This window comes from Phodopus roborovskii, unplaced genomic scaffold (assembly GCF_943737965.1).
Source record: "Phodopus roborovskii unplaced genomic scaffold, PHOROB, whole genome shotgun sequence".
NCBI lineage: Eukaryota > Metazoa > Chordata > Mammalia > Rodentia > Cricetidae > Phodopus > Phodopus roborovskii.
Window position 1 is genome coordinate 795,921 of NW_026125901.1, and position 22,057 is coordinate 817,977.

The following is a 22,057-nucleotide window of genomic DNA, read 5'->3' on the forward strand; positions in this document are numbered from 1 at the left end:
CTAGTGTAGGAATGGACATTGGGAGCCCATTTCCCACAGAGGTATACTCTCTGAGCCCAAACACACAGCGAAGGGCCTAGGCCCTGCCCCAATGATTTGACAGACTTTGGTGATCCCCCATGGAAGGCCCCCATGGAAAGTATGAGATGGGGGTTGAGGGGGGACAGGGGAGGAGGGGAGAGAGAGGAAACTGGGATTGATATATAAAATAAGATTGTTTCTAATTTAAATGAAAAAAAAAAAAAACGAAGTGCAAATGAACGAAGGGTGATTGATAAGATGTGCTCACTGCAGAGACCATGCAGGATAACACATACTGGCTATATTGGGTGACTGCAAATACAACTTTCTATATTAGTCAGGTGATGGTTATCTAACCAGACTATTTTGATGGTCACTTTTAGAATCACAGATATAAACTGTAAAATTATCCTAGGCTGGGGCTGACAAAAGTGGAGCCTAAAACAGGGTATATCTTGAGAGAAATTCGTAAGGAAAGGATAGGAGCAGCAAAGGAAAGGGAAATAAACCAAGCAAGCATGCATTCACAGATCAGGCTAAACACTGGCCTGATGTACAAGAGAGCCTGCATCACTACACAGAGTTGTCTCACCTTGAGAGCATGAAGCAGAGCTCCTTGGCTTTGGTTAGTCTTGTCAGCTACTAGAGAAGGGCCCCGTCCTTCCATGTCTGGGGGCTTCAACTTCCATCAGCCAGGGACAAATCTCCAGAGAGGATTACAAGTGTGAGCTGCTTAGGAAAGCAGTCACCACAGCTAGGAAATGGGAACACAACCCCCTAATGTGGAACTGGGTGCACATCAATAACATTTACTATTCATTTGAATATGGTCTCTAAAGAATTGCCTTCATTTTTTTTTATTTTTTGTATTATTTGAGAGTATAACCTTACATAAATCCCTAGGATTAGCAGTACTGGAAAAGCTGGCAGCAAGTTGCAAGTGTCTCATTTGAAGAAAACAAATGAATAACAGGTGTTGACTTGTTTTGCAGAACCACTAATGGAGGGAGCACCTTATGATGCTCTGGGTATTAACTAGAATCTGCTGTGTTGCTCACAATCTTGTCAGGGCACATTAATATCTCACAGTCTTAGGGTCTCATTTAAAGCTCAATGAATATTTAATTGATGTTGACCAACAAAATAAGCAAAAGAATTATGTTGCATTTAGTCAGATCTGAAATGAGCGAGCTCTTCATTTTCTCAAGCAGTCTGAGGCTAATATAATTCACCTTCATGAAATATTTTACATAATTTTATAAGTACTTACAGGGCTGCAAAATCATCTTGAAAGGCATATATTAAATATTGAGAAAACTATGGAATAAAGTGCACTTTTAAAGTTAAATGCAAGAGAGTGGTATAGGCTATATTACTTTTTCCATAGTGAATCAAAAATACCAGCAACCTCTTTTTGACTTAAGAAGCAAAAATAAAATCTTTTCTTTGGCCCTTGCAAATTAAATATTCTATAATATACAGAATCACAGGAATCCATGCATAATTGCTCCAAATCAGTAAGCCCAGAAATTGTTTTTGAGGTCTAAGTCCATCCAACACAGAGCCAGACATGGAAAAACATTTTTTATTAGGGTCACAAAGTGGTGCTTTTTAATCGATATCAATTGCTACATACAATATTGCACGAATTAAAGATGTATCAACAATTTATGATACAGACTCATTAACAATTATATAAAACTACACGGTGCATTTTGGTGGTAGGTACTTTAGTAAATAGCAAATATTAACCCCAGCTACTTCATAAAAATCAGCCTTCCATAAAAGAACTCACAGGTCACTTAAGATGTCAACACAAGTCAAGACAGTTCTGAAGAAAAGCCTGGCATGTCTCAAAGCTGAGGCAGGACGGTAGAGAGTGAGGCTGGCCTAAAGCCTGGCATGTCTCAAAGCTGAAGCAGGATGGTAGAGAGTGAGGCTGGCCTGTACTCCATAGCAAAATCACAACTCAAAAGACGAGTGAGAAACATACTAAAAAATTCAGCTATTTCATGTAGGAACCAGAGAGTATGTGCGCATTGGGAACTAGAATGAGATACTTCCATGTTCTGCTCCAGAGGTCCTGTGCTCCAAGAGTCATTCCACTGCTACAGGGTCTCTGTAAGAAACTACTGTGTCAAAGTTCTAAACAAACAAGATGGTAATTCATACAAAGGGTTTAAATGAGACTTTTCCATTCAAAACTAATGCAATCTCCATAAATTAAGACAGTCTTATGAAAATGCTGCCCAGGCACGGCCCCAGGCCACCACTCGCCTCCACTGAGTGACTCACAGCACTGGTGTCATCTGTGAGGAAAGGAGAGCTGGGTACCGTCTAGCTCTTCTAACTTGTCCTCAGATCTAGTCTCCACACACACAGGGTGAAGTGCAGTGAGCTAGCTGGCTGCTTGTCACAACAGCTTCCAACTGAAAGGTCTAAGCAAACCATTGCAAAACACGTCCTAGGAGGTGGACTGATACCAGGCCTGGCAGCTCCCACCTCTGATACCATCACTCAGAAGTCGAACTGTTGAGGGGCAGGCAAACGAGGCACCTGATAACCACATTTCTAATAAAAATGTAAAAGGCCATGGCAAATGTGAGGAAATGAGCTACCACTATGCTGTCCCGCCTGGATCTTTGGGTGCACACTTGTTATCCGTGGTCACAAAGCACACTGCAGTGTTAAGAGAGGGTAGGAGTTTCTGTACAGAAGGCGACCCAAAGAAACCAATGGTCTCTCAGATACAGATTCCAAGACAACAGATACCAGGTTTTGGGATTCTTAGCACACTGGTTTGATTTCCAAAATGCATCACTTTATTTTCCCCTTGAGATGGCACACATTATTAAACTCTGAGCACGTGATGACCACATGATTTCTTCAGTAAGCTCCCAGGTAGATCCTGGCTCTCCTGGAGCTTGGAGACCTGAGGTTTCAAATGTTAAAGCTTTCACCACAGCCACAAGTTCCTTTGATGTTGGGGTTATTGAAAACAAACTCACTGGAAAGTTTGTCCTCCACATAGTCCATTTCGGTTCCTAAAAGTGTTAACTGTGCTTTCTTTTCGATAAACACTCTGACCCCATCTTGAACAACTTCTTCATCAGAGTCTCCTTTTGTCTTTGTATACTCCAGGGTGTAAGAGAGGCCGTTACAGCCCCTAGTTCGCACACCAACTTTCAGACCCACATGCTCTGGTTTGTCTTTGAGAAGCTGTTTTATCTTGTTCACAGCCGAGGGAGTCAGCGTGAGCGCCGCCCACGTGGGCTGCAGCTTGGGCTTGCTCACGCAACGCCACTGCCGCCGACATGGCCAGGTCGCGGCGCCCGCAGCCTCGCTCAAGCCGGAGGCTCGGGGCGGCCTCAGACTCTCTCCATGGACACGGCGGGCCAGAAAAACATTTTTTTTAAAAAAGAAATATTGGCTCATGTTGAAAATGGAGGAGCTTTCTCAGGGAAGAAGCCTCCCTGAGCTCTGTTCAATCTCTTAAGTATCAGAACTGGGCTTTAGCTGATCACAGACAACATGGGGATGTGTCACTTCTACCATATTTCTCTGTGAATATTCTTTGCAAACACATGCATCTGGCTTATGAATTTTTAAGGTATATGTTTGCAAAGAATATTCATAGAGATATAAACAATATTTGAAATTTCCTTTGTGAATGGGATCTCATGTAGTCGAAGATGGCCTCAAACACATTTATATGGCCAAGGCTGACAGAGGCAGAAAGATCAGGAATACAAAGTCAGCCTTGGATTGCAAGTTGGTTGAATCCATGTCTATGGGTCCTGCTTGCCCAAAGGGCCAACTGAACACATTTCTATTTGTCAACTTACAAAAACGTAAATTGGGAAAAATTCTATTCACAAAGGCAGTATGAGTAAAAGCCAAAAATGAATACAACCTTAATATAAATATTAAAATGCTTATTTTCTCACATCTACATGTAAAGCTTGAATTGAATGTCTCTTCAATGTCATGTGACTTACCTGCTTATCAAAAGCTACCCAGGATGGTACATCGGTTCCATCTCCTTTGGGAAATACACTGTTTTTAGGCTTTATCTTTTGTCCAGGTAGCAGCTCTCCACCTATTCCAGGCTTCTCATCACTCACCAGCATCCTGACATTGTTACAAAAGCCCCAGTGTTGGGATTTATGGAACTTCTCCTTTCCCATCTGTGAGTACAAAAGGCAATAATTTTTAAAAAGTGGCCAAAATTATTTCTGAATTTTCTTACAGTAAAGGCTTTTTCCAACATAAATATATTCCCCATGTTTAGTTTTCCCATCACAAAATGCATATGAAGTGTCAAGTATTGTGAGCAATCTCTATCCATAAATTTTAAATTCACATTTTAAATTCAGTTTAACTAATTTAAGACTTTGAAAAGCAGTAAGAATAAAGCTAATAGTCCATACTATTTACAATATTTCAAAATAAAGATTACGACAAGTGAACATTTAGAACACTGGTTTGCTAATTGGCCTATTTTCCTTAATTGTGAAGAATGCAACACAGAAAATCAAGCAAACAAACAAACAAAAACGTGTTGACTTCAGAGAAGAAAGCCACTGTTTTTCACGGGAGCCTAAGCATTACATTTACCAAAACAGAAAACAAAATCTTGTCCTCATCAACATTAATATAATGGAAAATTCTTCACAATTCTAATTGTGATACCTTGCCTCCCACTATTTTTGATGGTGTGAACAGAGAGAAGCCACAAGTAAAGCCAGGGGTTGAAGGATGAAGACCACATTCAATCCACAAGTGTTGCTGCTGACAAAGGCAAGGACCACCAATGGAAACACAGAAGTAGCATCTCCTAGCCTGGCAAAACTTCTCCTGAGAGTCTCTTGCCTATAAGCACAGGGGGCTGGATAGCAGATGCCCTTCAATTTTATAAAAATGATAAACAGCAGTCTCAGTGCCTGCTAACTGTAAAAAGATACCTCAATTGTGTTAGCTTTACATTTAAAAGTCTACAATAACTGTACTGATATAATATAATCAATTGTTAAAATCACACACACACACCACTTTATAGGTAGCAAAAGAGCTGTTATATGACTTTTCCTGGGGAGATACATGGAGGCATCTATTTTCCTGGATAGGGCATTGACAGACCAAAGATACTTGTCCCTCTAAGTCCAACTTGATGAACCAACGAGTTTGTTGGTGTTACACTATAAGAGAATGCTGGCTCCCGAGAAACTATATCTCTAAAAAGTCCCACCCTGATATTAGTGATGCCTCCTGGAAGCTGTATCAATGAAATGGAGTCCTTTCCACAGCCAACCTTAATTTCCTAAATATCCAATACTCTAGCATTTCCCAAGTCCACATGCAGCTAAGGCATGATTATATGCAGCTGTGGAAAGCAGGGAGGCTGGAGTGGATGGAATCCCAGGCGCAGGTACACATAATATATGGAAGAATGTTATCCAGACCAACCTGAAATTCCTGGGTTCAAGAGATCCTCTTACCTCAGCTGCTCAAGGAGCAAGGATAGAGGTGTGTTCCGCCATACCAGGCTTACAGGTCAATTTTTAAAATTCTGGTGCTATGGTTTATCTACTTAAAACGTCATTGCTACAGATCTAGGAAGTCCAAAATCCTCAAGTGATACATTAAATGGCTGCCCAAACTAAAATTTGATCTTGGTAAAACAATCAGGAAGGAGCCATTAAAGATTTCCCAAAGGCTTCAGGCTGTCCTAGTTTTCTTCCTGTTCCTGTAATAAAATACTCTGACCAAATGCAACCTAAGGGAGGAAAGGGTTTATTTGGCTTACATTTCTAGGTTGCAGTCCATATGAGGAAAATTAGGACAGGAACTCAAGCAGGCACTTGAAGGCATAAGCCATAAACATGGCTTGCTGACTTGCTCAGTCATTGGCTCATGTTTATCTAGCTTTCCCATTAAAGCCCAGGACTATCAGCCTAGGTGCTTCTCACAGTAGGCTGGGTTCTTCCACGTCAGTTAAGACAATCAAGATAATCCACCACAGATGTGCAACGTGCCAAAGTCCCTAAACTGAGACTCCCTTTCAGGTGATTCTAATTGATGTCGAATTGTCAGTCAAAGCTAAGACACATGGGGCAGATAATGCAACACATTTAAAGACAGATTGATAGGATGGACTCAAAAGCAGATGATCATCTGAAGATGACAGATTTGTAAAAGATGCAGCTACCATGCTGGTTACATGACGCTCTTGAGGAAGACTAAATCCTAGCATGTTTACATGAACTAAGACATCTTTTTCCCAAACTAGGGTATCTTGGGCTTGGTAGTAATGTGTCTGCCTTGTGTATAAGGTCTGGGGTTCTTGTATTCCCCAAACTACAAAAACGAACTTTAAAAAATATAGTGGTACTTATATATCCCAGGGTTAGCTAATAGTCAACTAACTGAACTTAAGGTTCACTCAATAGAACTTCATACCTGAGGCTACAGATCCTACAGGAGAGCCTACTGTTGGTTGTCACCTTACTAAACCAGTATAATTTCTAACTGTATTTGAAATACTTATTCTTACATCCACAGATAAATGTAGCTCCATCCCTCATCAAAGAAACGTCTATGTGCAGCAGACAGGCATTACAGAAAAACACAACTGGTCAAAATTCACAGATTGACTGATCATGAGTGCCTGTCCCAAGTTGATAATTTGTACTTCAGGCTCAGGCAACATCAAGGTAGAATGGGCAGAAGGATTGTAAGAGCAAGAGGACCAGGACATCTGCTTCAAGATAGAATCTTCTTTAAAAACAAAAAGGACATGAAGTGGGGGGGGGGGGGAAGAAGGGGTGAATCTCAGAGGAGTTGGTGGAAGAGTTAGTGGTTAATGTAATCAAGACACTTTGTGTGAAATTCTCAAAGAATCAATATATTATTAAACCTATTTTAAAATTAAATCCCTGCACTTCAGAAATTAAGAATAGATCTACCTCAAGACCCAACTATACCACTCCTAGGCAGATACCCAAAGGATGCTCAATCATACCACAAGGACATTTGCTCAAGTATATTCATAGCAGCTTTATTTGTAATACCTGCAACCTGGAAACAACCTAGCTGTCTCTCAACAAAAGAATATATAAAGAAAATATGGCACATTTCCACAATGGGGTACTACACAGCTGTTTAAAAAAATGATATCAGGAAATCTGAAAGCAAATGGATAGAACTAGAAACCATCCTGAGTGAGGTAACTCAGACCCAGAAAGACAAACATGGTATGCACTCACTCATAAGTGGATACTAGCTGTGAATTAAAGGATAACCATGCTACAATCACAGACCCAAAGAGTCTAGGTGACAAGAAAGGATCAAGGGGGAATGCTTAGATCTCCCTCGGAAGGGGAAATAGAAGCGATCTCTTGGGTAGACTAGGGGTAGGTGGGAATGGGATTATGAGGGATCTGGTTGGGGTGAATGTAGAGGGAGTACTAAAAGAGATGACTGGAAAGGGATGGCATTTTGGAGTCAAGTAGAAACCTGGTGCAAGGAAGGAAAACTCCCAGGAATCTACAAGAATAATCCCAGCTAAGACTAGCAATAATAGATTCATGGCCTGAACTGGCTATCTTCTTTGGCCAGGCAGTATTGCCAATGGAGGGACTGGGACACCAGCCCAGCCACATAATCTTCCACCTACAGTCTGTCCTTGGGATGTGCTGGGGTAAAGGTGACACAGATTGTGGAGTGGCTAACAAATGACTAATCCAGTATGAGACTCATGCCACAAAAGTGAACCCACCCCTGACACTGCCTGAAGTGCCAGGACACAGAGGCTGGATGGCTCAGAGACCTAGGACAGAACCAAATATGATTGGCAAAGAATTGTATGGAATGCTGCCTAATATTCTGCTATACTCATAGACTGGTTCCTGGCCCAAGTGTCATCAGAGAGTCTTCATCCAGCAGCTGATGGAAAGAGATGCAGAGACCCACAGGCCAACACTAGGTGGAGCTCCTGGAATCCTACAGAAGAGGGGAAGGATAGATTGTAGAAACAATGGGGAGGTAGGGGGATCAAAGACACCACAAGAAAACCCACAGAAACAACTAACTAGGGCTCATAGGAACTCACAGAGTCTGAAATGACAACCAGGGAGCCTGCGTGGGACTTATGTAGGCCCTCTATATAAGTGACAGTTGTTTAGCTTGGTCTTCATGTGGAACTCCTAACATTGGGGCAGGGGCTGTCTCTGACTCTTTTGCTGGCTTCTGGGAACCTAGTCTTCATACTGGGTTGCCTTGTCCAGTCTTAACACAAGGGGCTGTACTTAGTCTTACTAAAACTTGATGTGCCATGTTTTGTTGATATCCACAGGAGGCCTGACCTTCTCTGGATAGAAACAGGGAGAAGCAGATTATGGGGTGTCATGAAGAGAGGGGGTGACAGGAAGAGAATGAGAGGAAAGGAGGGAGGGCAAACAATAAATAAATTTAATTTTTAAAAGGCACCAAAAAAAAAAAATGTCTCCATCAGTTGCTGGATGAAGACTCTCTGATGACACTTGGGCCAGGAACCAGTCTATGAGTATAGCATAGGTTGCACACAAACATTGAGGTACTATTTCCAAGTATGATGACAGATTTCCATTCTATCTTCTCCCTTTCTGTAAAGGGAAAGTCTCAGTTTGACAGCACAACACTAACTTCATTGTAGGCTTCTGAAACACATCACAACTACAACAACAAAAAGCAGGCCCTAGACTTGGCATCAAATTTAAAGACACCATTTTGTTTCAACTTTTTTTCTTACTGTGATCTTCCCCTTTTTATCAAGTGGATCTAAAATATTTAGTTTTATTGGGATTCAATTGGCATAGTTGCTAAGTATATAATGGATATGTTGAAATGCATATGGCTTTATTTTTAATACTGAAGGTGAATTGCATGATGCCTAAGTTTGGCAATCCCTGACTCCCTGGTACAGATGCCAAAGAAACAGGTAACTTAAGAGAAACTGGGCATGGTATCACCCATCTGAAATGCCAGCATTTGGAAAGCTTGAGTTTGAGACCATCCTGAGCTACATGGTGACTTCCTGTCATAATAAAGGAAAGAACCCCAAAGAAGGACAGGGGTTTGAAGAGAGAAAAGTTATCTTGGCATCAATGTAACCCTTAGAAGCTGTGTTATGTCATGCACATGCTAGTATAACTACTGTTCTAGGGAAGATGAAATGAAGATGCTGAGAAGATAATGTCTAGAAGATGGATTATGAGGTGAAAAACCACACAGCTAAGGAAGCAAGAGTGATCAAAGACAATTAGCAGTTCCCACACTCAGGCCCTAACTTCCCCTCCTCGAATTATGGGTTTCTTTGTGTCTCTGGTACAGGGGCCAACCTCTCCCTCCTGTGAATTCCTGTATATAGCATCCCTGACACACATAAAGATACAGGAGTGTTAGACATCACAGGCGGGCAAAACCTCCTCTGACCAAGAATCTTCCTTCTGTCACAGTCTTCACACCCTCCCACCTTCCACCTTCAAGTATCCCAAATAGCAATCTGCCCTCATCAACAGTGCTTTCTCTCACCATTCTCTCCTGTATTCCAAATTTCCATGCTCTTTACCTCCCTGTTTGGCCTTACCTTGCCAGACACCACACAAATCTAGCTTTACACAAACCTAGGAAGCACTAACTGAACACATGTGGGGAAAATCATAAGTAGGGGCTGGGAGGGAAAAGTTGCTTGCCACAAAGCCTGAAGACTTAAGTTCAATCCCCAGGATATGCATGGTTAAAGCAGGAAACTGATTCCTGCAAGTTGTTCTATGACTTCCAGACATGTGCCATGGCATTCATATACTCCCTGTAAAGTAAATAACAAATAAATAAATAAATGATGAAGCTGTGAGCTCCACTAAATGGACTTCAGAAGCTATGAGCCAAAATAAACATACCTGCCCCTCTTACTAGGTATAGTCACAGCCATACAAAAGTACTACACTGGGTAAATTGTGATAGTACAGGCAAGGGGTGATGGTGGCCCAATGCTGATGCCCAGAAGTAGAGAGCATGAAAATGTAGAACATAAAAGGTTTGTGGATAGATTAAATGTGGGGTACAGAAAAATGAGGCACATGGCTAATAACTTCATTTAGCCTGAGAAAATTAACAGAAAGACCTTTTATAAACTGGGATATGAAACAGAGCCTAAATGTCACACAGGAATCCAGAATTCTATTTTGTTCATGTTAAGTTTGAGACAAGCATGTAGACATGTTGATTAACAGGTGATGGCATGTATGACTCTGAAGTCTAGAGAAGAGTTTAAAGCTAGATATAGAAATATGACACATGATAGCTGATGGCTAATGTTTAAGGGAATCTAATACTGGATTGAGTATTAGATGCAATAAAGAAATCCAAGACAGAACTTTGAAGTTTAAAATATCCCCATATCACAATTCAGGAAGATGCTATAGAATTAGCAAAGAAGACTAAAAAAGACTATCTGGCAAGACAGGAAGAAACCTGGAGGGTTCAGTGTCATGGAAACTGTAAATAAGGCATTTGAAGAAGGGCATGATTAAGTGGGTTAAATGCCAATGATAAACCAAGTGAAGATGAGCCTTGAGACTTCACCCTGAATTTGTCAACAAAGAGACAGCCATAACCCTGATGAGACTGCTTTTGGCAGAGTCACAAGGACAGAAATATCCTGTGAGCCATATGTTTTTGTTTTGTTTTTAAAAATTGTTCTAGGTAAGATACGGCAAATCAAAACTCTTGAGTTTCTAGTTTTTATAATTTCATTGAAATAACCTGAGCTCAAAAGAATGTAAGAAATAAATAAAAGATTATCAAAATGTCATCTCTTCTTGAAGTCTTTCTCTTACAGCTAAAGTAAATGGCAACACTAAATGTTAATCTGGTTATGGGGGAAGCAGATCACATATACAGTTCCTTTGGGCATGTAACATGGTATCTGTTCTCAAAAGTGGTTTGACAGCATTGTTATAAAATTAACCATTATTGTATGACCCAACAACTGTCCATTTGGCTAGTTATCCCAGAGAAATGAAAACTTACATTCACAGGAGTCAGTGCTCTAAACCGCTGAGCCATCTCTCCAACCCCCACAATAAATATTTTTAAAAAACATGTTTACACAAATCCCTGTACAAGAATATTCATAGAAACTTTATTCCTAATAGCCAAAAGCACCCTTCAACAGGCAAAGGATAAAATAAATTATGGTGCATATACAGAATACTACTTAATAAGGTAAAGAGTCAACTTGGATAAACCTCTAAGTTGAAAAAACCCCACTAGAGTCAGATTAGCAAATGGTATCAATGTCCACATACTGGTTGGGATATAATACCATCATTTTGCATGATGTATCATAGGAGGAAAACAGGCAAAGGGCACTTACAACCTCTATGTTTTATTTCTTATATGGTCTACCTAGAAACCTACAATTATTTCAGTAAAAATTTCAATCACATACAAAAAGGATATGGGACTGTTGGTATGGCTCAGAGGGTATGAACACCTGCTACTCTTGCAGAGGACCCAGATTCAGTTCTGGCTTTCAAATGGTCAAGCCAGCCACTTTGTGATATTGGAGATGCCAGGTCAAAATTGAGCATGCTGAAGTTTAGGTACAGAGGGAATGAATGCTCACCTCTCACTTGGCCCTGCTATTGGCAATCTTCCCATCATTAAAAACTTGTTGAAGCTGTAGTGCACACCCAAGAGATAGAAAGGAAAATGCTTTGAATTTGTGCTAGGGAATTCCACCATGGGAAGACTTCCCCCAGGAACCCCCACTGAGTATACATAAAAGGTATGTGCTGTTCCAAGAAGGTATGAAACAAGACACCAAGAAGAAGGAAATAATTGTTCTTCACCATGCCACAAACACTATGCTTTGAGTCATAACTTGCATAGGAACATACTGATGCTTTCTTGGTCACTTTGTCTAAACCAAGCTTCCCAAGAGCCATTGTCCTGATTGAATTTTTTTTCCCACTTGAAATGAACTAGAGTCATCTGGGAAGAGGAGCCTCAATTAAAAAAATTTCTCTTATCAGTTGGCCATTTTGTTGATTAATATTTGATGGGAAAAGACCCAGCCAACTGGGGGTCCTGCATGGTAAAAGAAAGCAAGGTGATCAAGCCATGGTGCTAGGTTCCTGCCCTGACTTCCCTTCATGAAGGGCTGTAAGCTGCAAGCTAATATAAACTGTTTCCTCTCCAAATTGCTTATGATCATGTTGCTTACCACAGCAGCAGAAAAGCAACTAAGGCAGCCATATAGCCTACTTAAGCAACGCAGGCAAATTACTTTCTCCCCCCCCCTCACTATTCACAGCTGCCCAAATAAGAATTATTTTGTTCCCTAGCATCAGCTGAAGACAACAGTGAGATTCTCACCCATGACATGATCTTTAGAAGCTCTGTTTGCCTCTGTCTATTTTAACCAGAGGGAGATAATGGAAATCAGCTATTCAGAACCTGCCCTGTGTAAGGAAGTCACTAAGAGGTAACCCAAAGAATGGTTGATCACAATTTCTCCATCAAGTGAGAACTACCACATCATTACAGGTGAACAAACCCAATTTAAACAGACTCCTAGGCAAGAAGCCCAAGTCCAATGTTGCCATCACATCAGCTCCAAACTCTTACTCCCAGAGAGCAAACAAAAGTAATGATGAGAGGGTCAGAAAGGTTAAAATAAAAATGGCTATTTGGGGGAATGTTCTAGTTTTTTTCCCCTGTGGTTGTCATAAAACAATCTGGAGGGTGAGGAAGTGACTTAGGGGGAGGAAATGAGTTTATTGGTTCATAATTGTATGTTACAGCCCATCATGGCACAAAAGTCACAGAGATAAGAATTGGAGATAGCTGGTCACATCAAATCTATGGCCAAGAGCACAGGAATGAATGTACCTATGACAATGTATCTTAGATGGCAGGGCTATGAAGTACTACAAAATGTGATATGATCAGTTACATGTTTGATATGTAAATAAAAATGTAGGGAAATGAACTCTCGTTTCTGAAGTTTAAATTAACATTTGGGAATATCAACAGAATATTATGTAATTTTCAAAATATGAGGAGGTACTTCAAGAGGTGGCCAAGTCGTGGCATGGTGGCACTCATTCCATTACTAGGTAGGCTGAGACAGAAGGATCAGGAGTTTTAGGTCAATTTGGGCTACATACTAAGTGCAAGGTAAGCCTGGGAAATATAGAGAGATCCTGTATCAAAACAAACAAACAAAAATAACAAGAAAAAGAGAGGTGGATTAGACCAAAATGATAAAATGACAATAGCTACTGGGAACAAAGTGACATAATTCTTTAAATCAGAACTATCCTCTAAAATGCTAGGGAGATAGTTCAATGGGTAAAATTCTTCTTGTAAAAGCATCATGACATGAGTTCAAATCTGAGGCACCATTGTACAAAACTGGGTTTGACAGTGTGTACCTGTAATCCTACTTGCTGGGAAGGCAGAGACAAGAGGATCCCTCAGCCTTGCTGGCTAGCCACCCTAGACCAAGTAGTGAACTCCAGGTTCAATGAGTAAACCCATCTCAAAAGAATGAGATGGAGAAGTTTTGAGGAAGATATCCAATGTTGGCCCGTGGCTTTTATACACCATATGCATGCACACTCATAGACAAAGACAACTACACAATCATATACACATATATACTCACAAAATAAGTAACTCTTAAAAATTAAAAAAAAAAAAAAACACATTCTGTATCATGGCATCATAGACCCCTATTGTCTCATCTTCCCAGCAATGTCTTGCCACCAACTGCAACTAATGGCTATTTATAACCATGCTTATCAGCCTTCTGTTATATCAAATATTGAGATAATCAACTTATAAGAACAAAACCCTTCCATTCTTAGAAGTTTTAGTCTATGGGTGGTTAGCCCTGTTGTAAGAGTATGTGATGATACCAAACATCATGGCAGAGGCATGTGGAGAAAAATTGTTCATCTTGTGGCAGCCAGGGAGCAAGAAGATAAGGAAAAAGAGGCAGGGGTTCTAATATCCCCCTTGGGGTTATACCCGTAATGACATAACTTCTGTCCACTATGCCTTATCCCTTTAAGATATCACCACCCCTGTGTATCACCATGGTCTTGGTACCAAACCTTTTTTTTTTTCAACACATGTGCCTTTGGAGAACATTTATCCAAACTATTGTAGTAGCATTATTTTGTATTATAAAGTATCATCAAATTAACCCACTCAAAGTGAGCAATTCAATGTGCTTTGATAAAATGAGAGTTGTGCATCATCATGAGAATCTAATTTTAGGACACTTTCATCACCCTCAAAGGAAAGCTCAATAACAGCCAGTCCTCATTACCCCTCTTCCCCTACATAGCCTTAGGTAAACACTCATCTACTTGTTCCTCATATACATCAGCCCACCCACATTTTATACACACAGGATCATATAATACAGCATCTTTTGTATCTCATTCTCTAATGGTAAGTCTAGCAAGTATCTAATTGTTGACAATGTAAGTAAACTATGAATGTAAAATCAAAAATGTAAAGAAAGACTCTAAAATCCTAAATGCATTGAAAAATACAAGTTTGGTGCCAGGTGGTGGTAGACATACCTTAAGTCCCAGCACTTGGAATGCAGAGGCAGGTGGATCTCTGTGAGTTTGATGCCATCCTGGTCTACAAAGCCAGTTCCAGGACAGGTAGAGTTGTTACACAGAGAAAGAAACCCTGTCTTGTAAAACAAACAAAAAATACCACTTTGAATGCTTCTTGTATTTTTGTTTTTAAAATACATGCATATTTTCTAACCTTGTTTTAAGAGCAATAAAATTTAAGCTACAGATTTGGAGAAAATATTAAGCCTACATAGCAAAAAAGGATATTTAGCTCACAACAACAATAATATCTCAAAAGTAAGGTAAGAATCCAATTAAAACAAGTAAAGACTAATGTACATTTTTCAAAGGAGATTGCAAATGGTTAACAGTCTATCAACATCCCAGACATTGGGGAAATTAATATTAAAATGAGATATACTACATGTCTATTAAAATGACTAAAATCCAAAACATTGACAACACCAAATGTTCTGAATTACTTGAACTCTTACTCATTACTGCTGCCAATGCAAAATGGAAAATGGGCCACCAAACACAGGCCTGTCAATGTGGTAGGGAAATGGAGGTGAAAGAATCAGGACTTCAAGGTCCTTCTTGATTAAATAGTAAATTCCAACTGAGGCCAGCGTGGGATACACAAGGCCAGTCTCAAGGTAGGGGGTCAATTTTTTTTATCAAGTTAGATATACATATACCATATGACAAGTTGGGAATTAATATAAAGTTAAGTGTGTATAAGAAATGACCATTTTGCTGCATCTTTTTGAGATAAAGTCTCTGTAAACCTGGGTGTTCTCAAACTCACTAAGTAAATCAGGCTGGCCTAGAACTCATTATGTAGACCAGGCTGGCTTCAAACTCACAGAGATCTGCCTGTCTCTGCCTCTGAGTGCAGGGATTAAAGTCAAGTAAAAATGGATGTTCAGCTTCACTAGGGAGTCAGGAAAGTACAGATTAAAACAACCAAAGTGGGGTGAGGTAGACTGCAGAGATGGCTCAGTGGTTAAGAGTGCTTGCTGCTCTTCCAGAAGACCTAAGTTTGGTTTCCCGAAGCCACAACAACTCACAATTCCCCTTTAACTCCTGCTCCAGGGTGTCCAATGCCCTCTTCTGCCTTCTACAGACACATGAACACACCTAGCAAACACACATGTACACATGAAAACAAAAACTTAAAATAAATCTTTAAGACTGCAAAGAATTGCAGAACACCCACTGACCAAAATATGTAAAAAGTTAAAAACTAAACAGTACAAACATTTAAAGTAAAAATGCATAAATAAAAATGTAGATGGAAATGAAAGTTATCACTTTGCAGAGTTCACCAAAGTTCCATATCAGTGCCAAACAATACAGCAATCATACTGAAAGAATGAACAAGAGCATTTGTAAAATCCCCCAAAGAAGCTATCGAACAAGAGTAAAATGTACAGATGGATCTACATACATGACATATACAATCCAGCATTATCCACATGGACAAATAATGCTAAACTAAAAAAGTGATAAAAGAAAAAGCATAGGACATTTCCACATATAAAAACTTCAAACACAAACCAAAAGTCAAAAATAAATCTTATTTTACCTTTTTATAATGACAAAAATCAAAATACTGGTTACATTGGAAAAAGGTGAAAGGGCTAAAGGGAAAAAAGGGCCATAGAGTTCCATGTAAAACACAAGATGCCCAGTTAAATTTGAATCCAAAACAAGAAGTAATTTAGTATAAATAAGTCCCAGGCAATATTCAGAACATTTATTTTTACCTGCTAAAAATGGCAAACATAGTCAAGGGAGATGCTTTTAGAGTAGTGGTAGTATTGCATTTCTTGATGTTCATTTCATGATCATCCATTCTGCATTTTTATGCACATGTGTTATTCTTCCCAACAAAAATGTTAAAAAAAAAAAAAAAGCAAAGTACACTCAGTACTCTGTTGCTGATTTTAAAATATCTCATCCAAACACTTTTCCTTCCCACCCTTAATCACTGCATGTGAGAGCTGAGATCTTCTGCAGGCAGTGGGCATCAGAAATCAGAAGCATAGCACAGCCAAAAGCTGTAGGCTCTGCTTACACTTTTTATTAAATTTACTTTTGCACATCATGCTTCTTTATTTCTGGAATCTTTTTTTTTTTTTCATGCCCTCCTTCTTGGAGCCTTTCTTCTTTGGCTGACTTAATCTTACCAAAGAACAACGCTATGCTTCAGAGGCCAGCTCCTAACTTACATCAGCCAAGAAACTGAAATGCACAGAGCAATGTTCAAAATTGAAATGACTAACTGATGTGAGGAGTTAAAAAAAAATTAACCTTAGATGGAAAATCTACAAATAATGCCGGTACTTTAGGGCCCAAACCTCAGATACAGACACTGCTTGGGATCTGTAGTCAATTCGATGCACTGAAGGCTTTGTAAACTTGGATCAGAGGTTTACAAACACCTTGAGTGGCTCCATGTGAATTCCTTCCCATTAGTTTGTATTACCTTCTCCTAAAAGACAAGCGCCAACTCAAGTAAAGGGCAGTAACTCCTGGGGAACAAAAGCCTGGCTAGTTTTTCTCCTATTAGCTACATTGCTACTTATTGCTGACTTCTTTAGTGTTGGAGGGAGGTTGTGATTGTGTGTGTGTGTGTGTGTGTGTGTGTGTGTCTACTTTAATTTTGTACTCCAGGTTTAGGTGCCTGTCTCCCTAGTGTGGCACTAAACTTTATATGCAAATTGAGGCCTTCCCTATCTGTCATGCCTCCTGCTGGGTTTCTTCCATTTAATAACAAAGTGTATGGCTTTTTATCCAGTGTACTAAAGATAATAATTAGATTCATGGTCTGTAAAGACAAGCTGCCTGAAGGAAAACTAGCACCACCATGAAGACCAGCTCCGAGTCTGTTTCCTCAAATGTAAATGGAAGCAAAATTAGTATCTAATTCAAACAGCCTTTGGGAATACCCAAGGTGACTAAAACAACACTGGACACACATTAAACATTCGGTGGTTACTTTCACCATCACTGTCACCAGCTACTTTGAACGGTCCCAGTACCTGTACTTAGATGTCATCTAAGAAAAAAAAAATCAGGCATACTTTGAGAAAAAGCGGGGAGGAGCATGAACTTTGGTTTTGGGTGTACTCAACACACAGGAATAAAGGGAAGGAACTAGCTCTGTGATAGGGTCTAGGGAGAGGAACGCTCCCGGATCCTGTCTGAACCCCAGGATCTGGCCAGGACCTCGGACGTCCTGCCTACTCACATTGCGGTTAAAGCTGTTGCCAGGCAGAAGCGGTAGAGCCATGCCTGTCAGCGTCCGATGAGGATCGAGGATCCAACCAAAGAGAGATGGACAGGCAATGGCCTCAACGGCCTCTTGTTTGACCTCTGCGTTACCTGGAGACGGGAGGTAGCGTCACGAAGGGAGGAGGGGCTAGGAGAGGTGGGGTAGGGTAGGGGGCTTGGGGCGGGGCTTGGAGCGGAGCCAAGGCCAGGGATAGGGTGAGGCGAAGCAGAGGCTAGAGGCAGGAGCGGGGCTGAGCCCTCGGAGCCCCTCCTGTTCCCCGGGTCTCCCTGCCCAGCCCACCTGCACAAGCAGCCTGGTCTAGGCCTCATTGGCCGCCCACAGAGTGAGCTGCTGGTTTCTGCCCACATTGTTTTCGGCTTTCACTCCTTTTTCCTAGAGCTCATATCCTCCCCTGACCTTCAGCTTCACGAATTCTTGCCACCGCATTGTTTGCCATTTTGTTTTTAGATTTAGTTAAAATGCCCAGAAATGTACAGAAATACGGCAGATGCCTGTGAGCTCACAGAGCTGTGTTGCATTTGCACCAGCCTTTATTTTGTAATTAAAACTTTCGCGATAAATCTAACATCATTCACAACCTACAGGGAAACCCATTTCAACGGTAACCATGGCCTTCAGTCCTTCCTATTGATCCATTCATATATGAATTTAACGTGGAAAACATAATGTTCAATCAGCATTGGCCAGGAGCAAGGTCAGGTGGCATAAAATGAGACTCTAGCCCTGCATGGTGTCTCACACCTGTAATCCTAGCACTCAGGAAGCAAAGATGAAAGAAAGGATTACCTGAGTTTCAAGCTGGCCTGGGCAACACTGTGAAATTATGTCCAAAAGTCAAAAACAAACAAAAAGTCAAGACTGTTCCACTATGCTCCCAGACACCTAGAACAAAAACCTACAGTTAATTGCTCACATCTGTGCTTGCTGGACATCCTACTATATTTATCGCTTCCTCTGCTACTTCTGTTGAGATCCCTAACCCCACTTATGGCTTCCCCTATTCTCTTCCTTAGAAGTGATGCTAGGAACAACTGATCATGCTTACAGAGGTTCCATTTGTGAAAATCAAAACAGTTGTTACTCTCTTTTCCGGAAATCTGCCTTGCCTTCCTCTTCAGGCCATCAAACTCCTTAGCTAGGTCCAGAGCCCTGTTTCCTCTGTGGCTTTGCCTGTCCCCTTCTCTATCCCAGCTCTAATAAACTTCTAGCTATTTCCACCCCTGTGGAAATCACACCATCTTGGTTTAGTGTATGAGAGAGATATGGGTTTTGCCATTGCTGGGGAATGAATATTCCCTCAGCTCCCTCCCCACCCTTCCTCCATCTGCATTAAGCATAATACATGCTAATTGCTGCCTTCCTCCTCTTGCATTGTAATCATATGTTCACTCCAATTTTCTTTAAATGCCTGAAAATTCTTCAAAGACAGAGATTGCTCTTCAACACTCTCCATCTTTATTTTATGTGTTTATAGAGTTTACATTTTGGCTTGCCTCCCACACTTGCCATGGGCCCAACCCCCTGCTGTCTGCTCTTTTCACCAATGGGTTTTATTTTTGAGATCTTTACATGTAGACACATTGATACATCTAATGTGTATTTTTGATTAGAACACAAATCAGTTACACATCTGCTGTCATTTACTGGTGACAATTACTGTTTTCAGTGTTTTACTAATTACTAACAATAAAGCATAGAGTGACCTAAACCTTGTTTTTGTTTTTTTGGGGGGAGTTTTCTCTTTTGAGACAATCTGTACTGGGCTCAAACTGGCAGACTGGTAGTCCTCCTGCCCCTGCCTCCTCAGTGTTGGGATTATAGGTGTATGTCACCAAGCTAAGCTTCTCGTAAATGCTCTTAAAATATTTCCTTTTTGTCACTTTTAAAGTGAACTAATTTCAAAGTACTAGAAATCTGCAACAATAGAGACTCAGTCAAGTGGCACAGGCCTATGATGACAGCTACTTGGGAGGCTGAAGCAAGAGGATCACAAATTCAAGTGGGTTCAAGGCCATCCTAGGCTATTTATAGAAACCTCATCTCAAAAGAATAAAAAAAACAAGCTTTCTTAATTAATAATAAGTCTCTGTGTTGTTATTGGGAAGCCAAAGGTCCAACAAAACTCAAACTGCAGATTATGATTACAGATTTCACAGGTTCTCTTCAGTTTTTGTGTAGGTATTGGGATTCAAATTCTAGTCCTTAATCTTGTGTGGTAAGGCTTTTATCTAGTGAGCCATGTCTCCAGCCCTGGTGTTCTCCTTTCTGCATCTCCAACCTTAGAAACCTGGTTCAAATGAGCACCAAAACATTTACTTATTTGCCCAATATAAGACCACACAAGCAGTTTTAGGCCATCCAATCGGGAGATGTGTAGCTTTGTGGCAGAATAACTGCTTGGTGTACAAGGGCCCTAAGTTTCTTCCCAGACCCATGGGAATAAAAAGTACCTTACTGTGTGAAAATCAAACCTACCATGGGCTTCACTATTTGTTCACAGCACTTTCCTTTAGACTTAATGCTGACAGTAAAAATACCAAGCTCAAAGCTATCTTGGCTTTGTTTCCCTCTCTGTGTTTGCTGTACTTATATTTTTATTATATATTTATTAGTTTGTATCTGTCCTGTTTTGATCTGGTTAGTTTGACAAATGATTTATTTATTTTTATTACTTTCATCAATTTGACCCATTTTCTATTCTGAATCTTTGTTGCTTTTCTGCATCCACATTTACTATTTTCTTTCTAATGGTTTCTTTGGGCACATTTGCTCTGCTGACTTTCAAAGTTAACATAATTCATGCATTTTATTTATACATATTGATATAAGTGTTAAAACTACAGATTTTCTTTTGATCTCTAAATGTATCCAATACTCTCTGATATCCAATATTTTTATCACCTTTTTGCTTTTTTGTTTTGTTTTTAACCCAAGTGTTGTTTGATAGATTTTCTAGTTGGAAGGAATGTATGAGTTTATATTTGATTTTATTCTAGCTTGATGGCACTGTGCTAAGAGAGGGGTTTGGAATCTTTCAAATGGACTAGACTTACTGATGTTTTCTTTGTGATCTGATGTTTGTGCTGTTGAGAAGGTCTCTAATGGGTTCTAAAGTTCAATGTGTCTAGTTATCATGTTACTCACTATTTCTGTATCCTTACTGTGTCTGACACTTGATCTGCTTTGTCCTTAAAGACTTCCTCTAGCCTGTGTTTCCATCTGTATCTCCTTGGAACTGTAGCTATTGCTTTTAAAAGATGGTTATATAGAGAGATACGCATCACTGGTACAACTCTTAGAATGTGTGAGGCCCCAAGCTCCATACCCAGAAAAATAAGTCAATGATAGTTATTCATTGGTATAGACTTTTATAACTATTACATTTACATTGTAAATTATTTTTTACAAAGCTCAGCAGTTAAGAACACATCTTGCTCTTTGCAGAGAACACGAGCTTAGTTCCCTCCATCCATAGCAGTACCAGTGACTAACAATTGCTTGTAACTCCAGCTCCATGGGAATTATTTACACTTTCCTCACTTTCCAAATAATATAATAATATGAAGTTTCTTTTCTTTCTTTCCTCTTCTTTTTCTTTCTTTCTTTCTTTCTTTTTTTTTTTTTTATAAGAGATGGGAACCAAGATTTGAACATGCTGGGCAAACATACCACTGTGATGAAGCTTCAGTCCTTAAATGCCTTTTAAAGTAACTACATGTGACACATAGAAAAATTGTATATCACTATGCATAGTTGTATTTATAAAATGTTTTTTTCATTCTTTTTTGGATGTATATGTTCTTTTTAAAGATTAAGATAGCCAGGCATTGGTGGTGCACGCCTTTAATCTCAGCAATCGTGAGGCAGAGGCAGGCCAATCTCTGTGAGTTTGAGGCCAGCCTGGTCTACAAGAGCTAGTTCCAGAACAGCCTCCAAAGCCATAGAGAAACCCTGTCTCGAAAAACCAAGATAAAATAAAATAAAAAAAATTAAGATAGTGATATAATCACTGGTATGATAGTATGATGTTGTAAGGCTAGTTACCTAATTGTGCTTCTGGTTGGATTTGAGGCCAGCTACATGGTGAGGG

The 22,057-nt window shown here is 40.1% G+C and overlaps 1 protein-coding gene across 1 annotated transcript in view; it reads right to left on the reverse strand.

Annotated features, from left to right (window-relative positions):
• Positions 1-18,056, reverse strand: part of Efhc2 (EF-hand domain containing 2) — a 156,135-nt gene extending 138,079 nt beyond the window's left edge. The window contains exons 1-2 of the mRNA XM_051178927.1: positions 17,923-18,056; positions 4,020-4,208 (exon numbers count right to left, since the gene is read on the reverse strand). Of these exons, the coding sequence (XP_051034884.1) occupies positions 4,020-4,208; positions 17,923-17,964 (231 nt within the window). The 5' untranslated portion in view covers positions 17,965-18,056. The remainder of the gene's footprint in view (positions 1-4,019; positions 4,209-17,922) is intronic.
• Between the last annotated feature and the right edge of the window lie 4,001 nt (positions 18,057-22,057).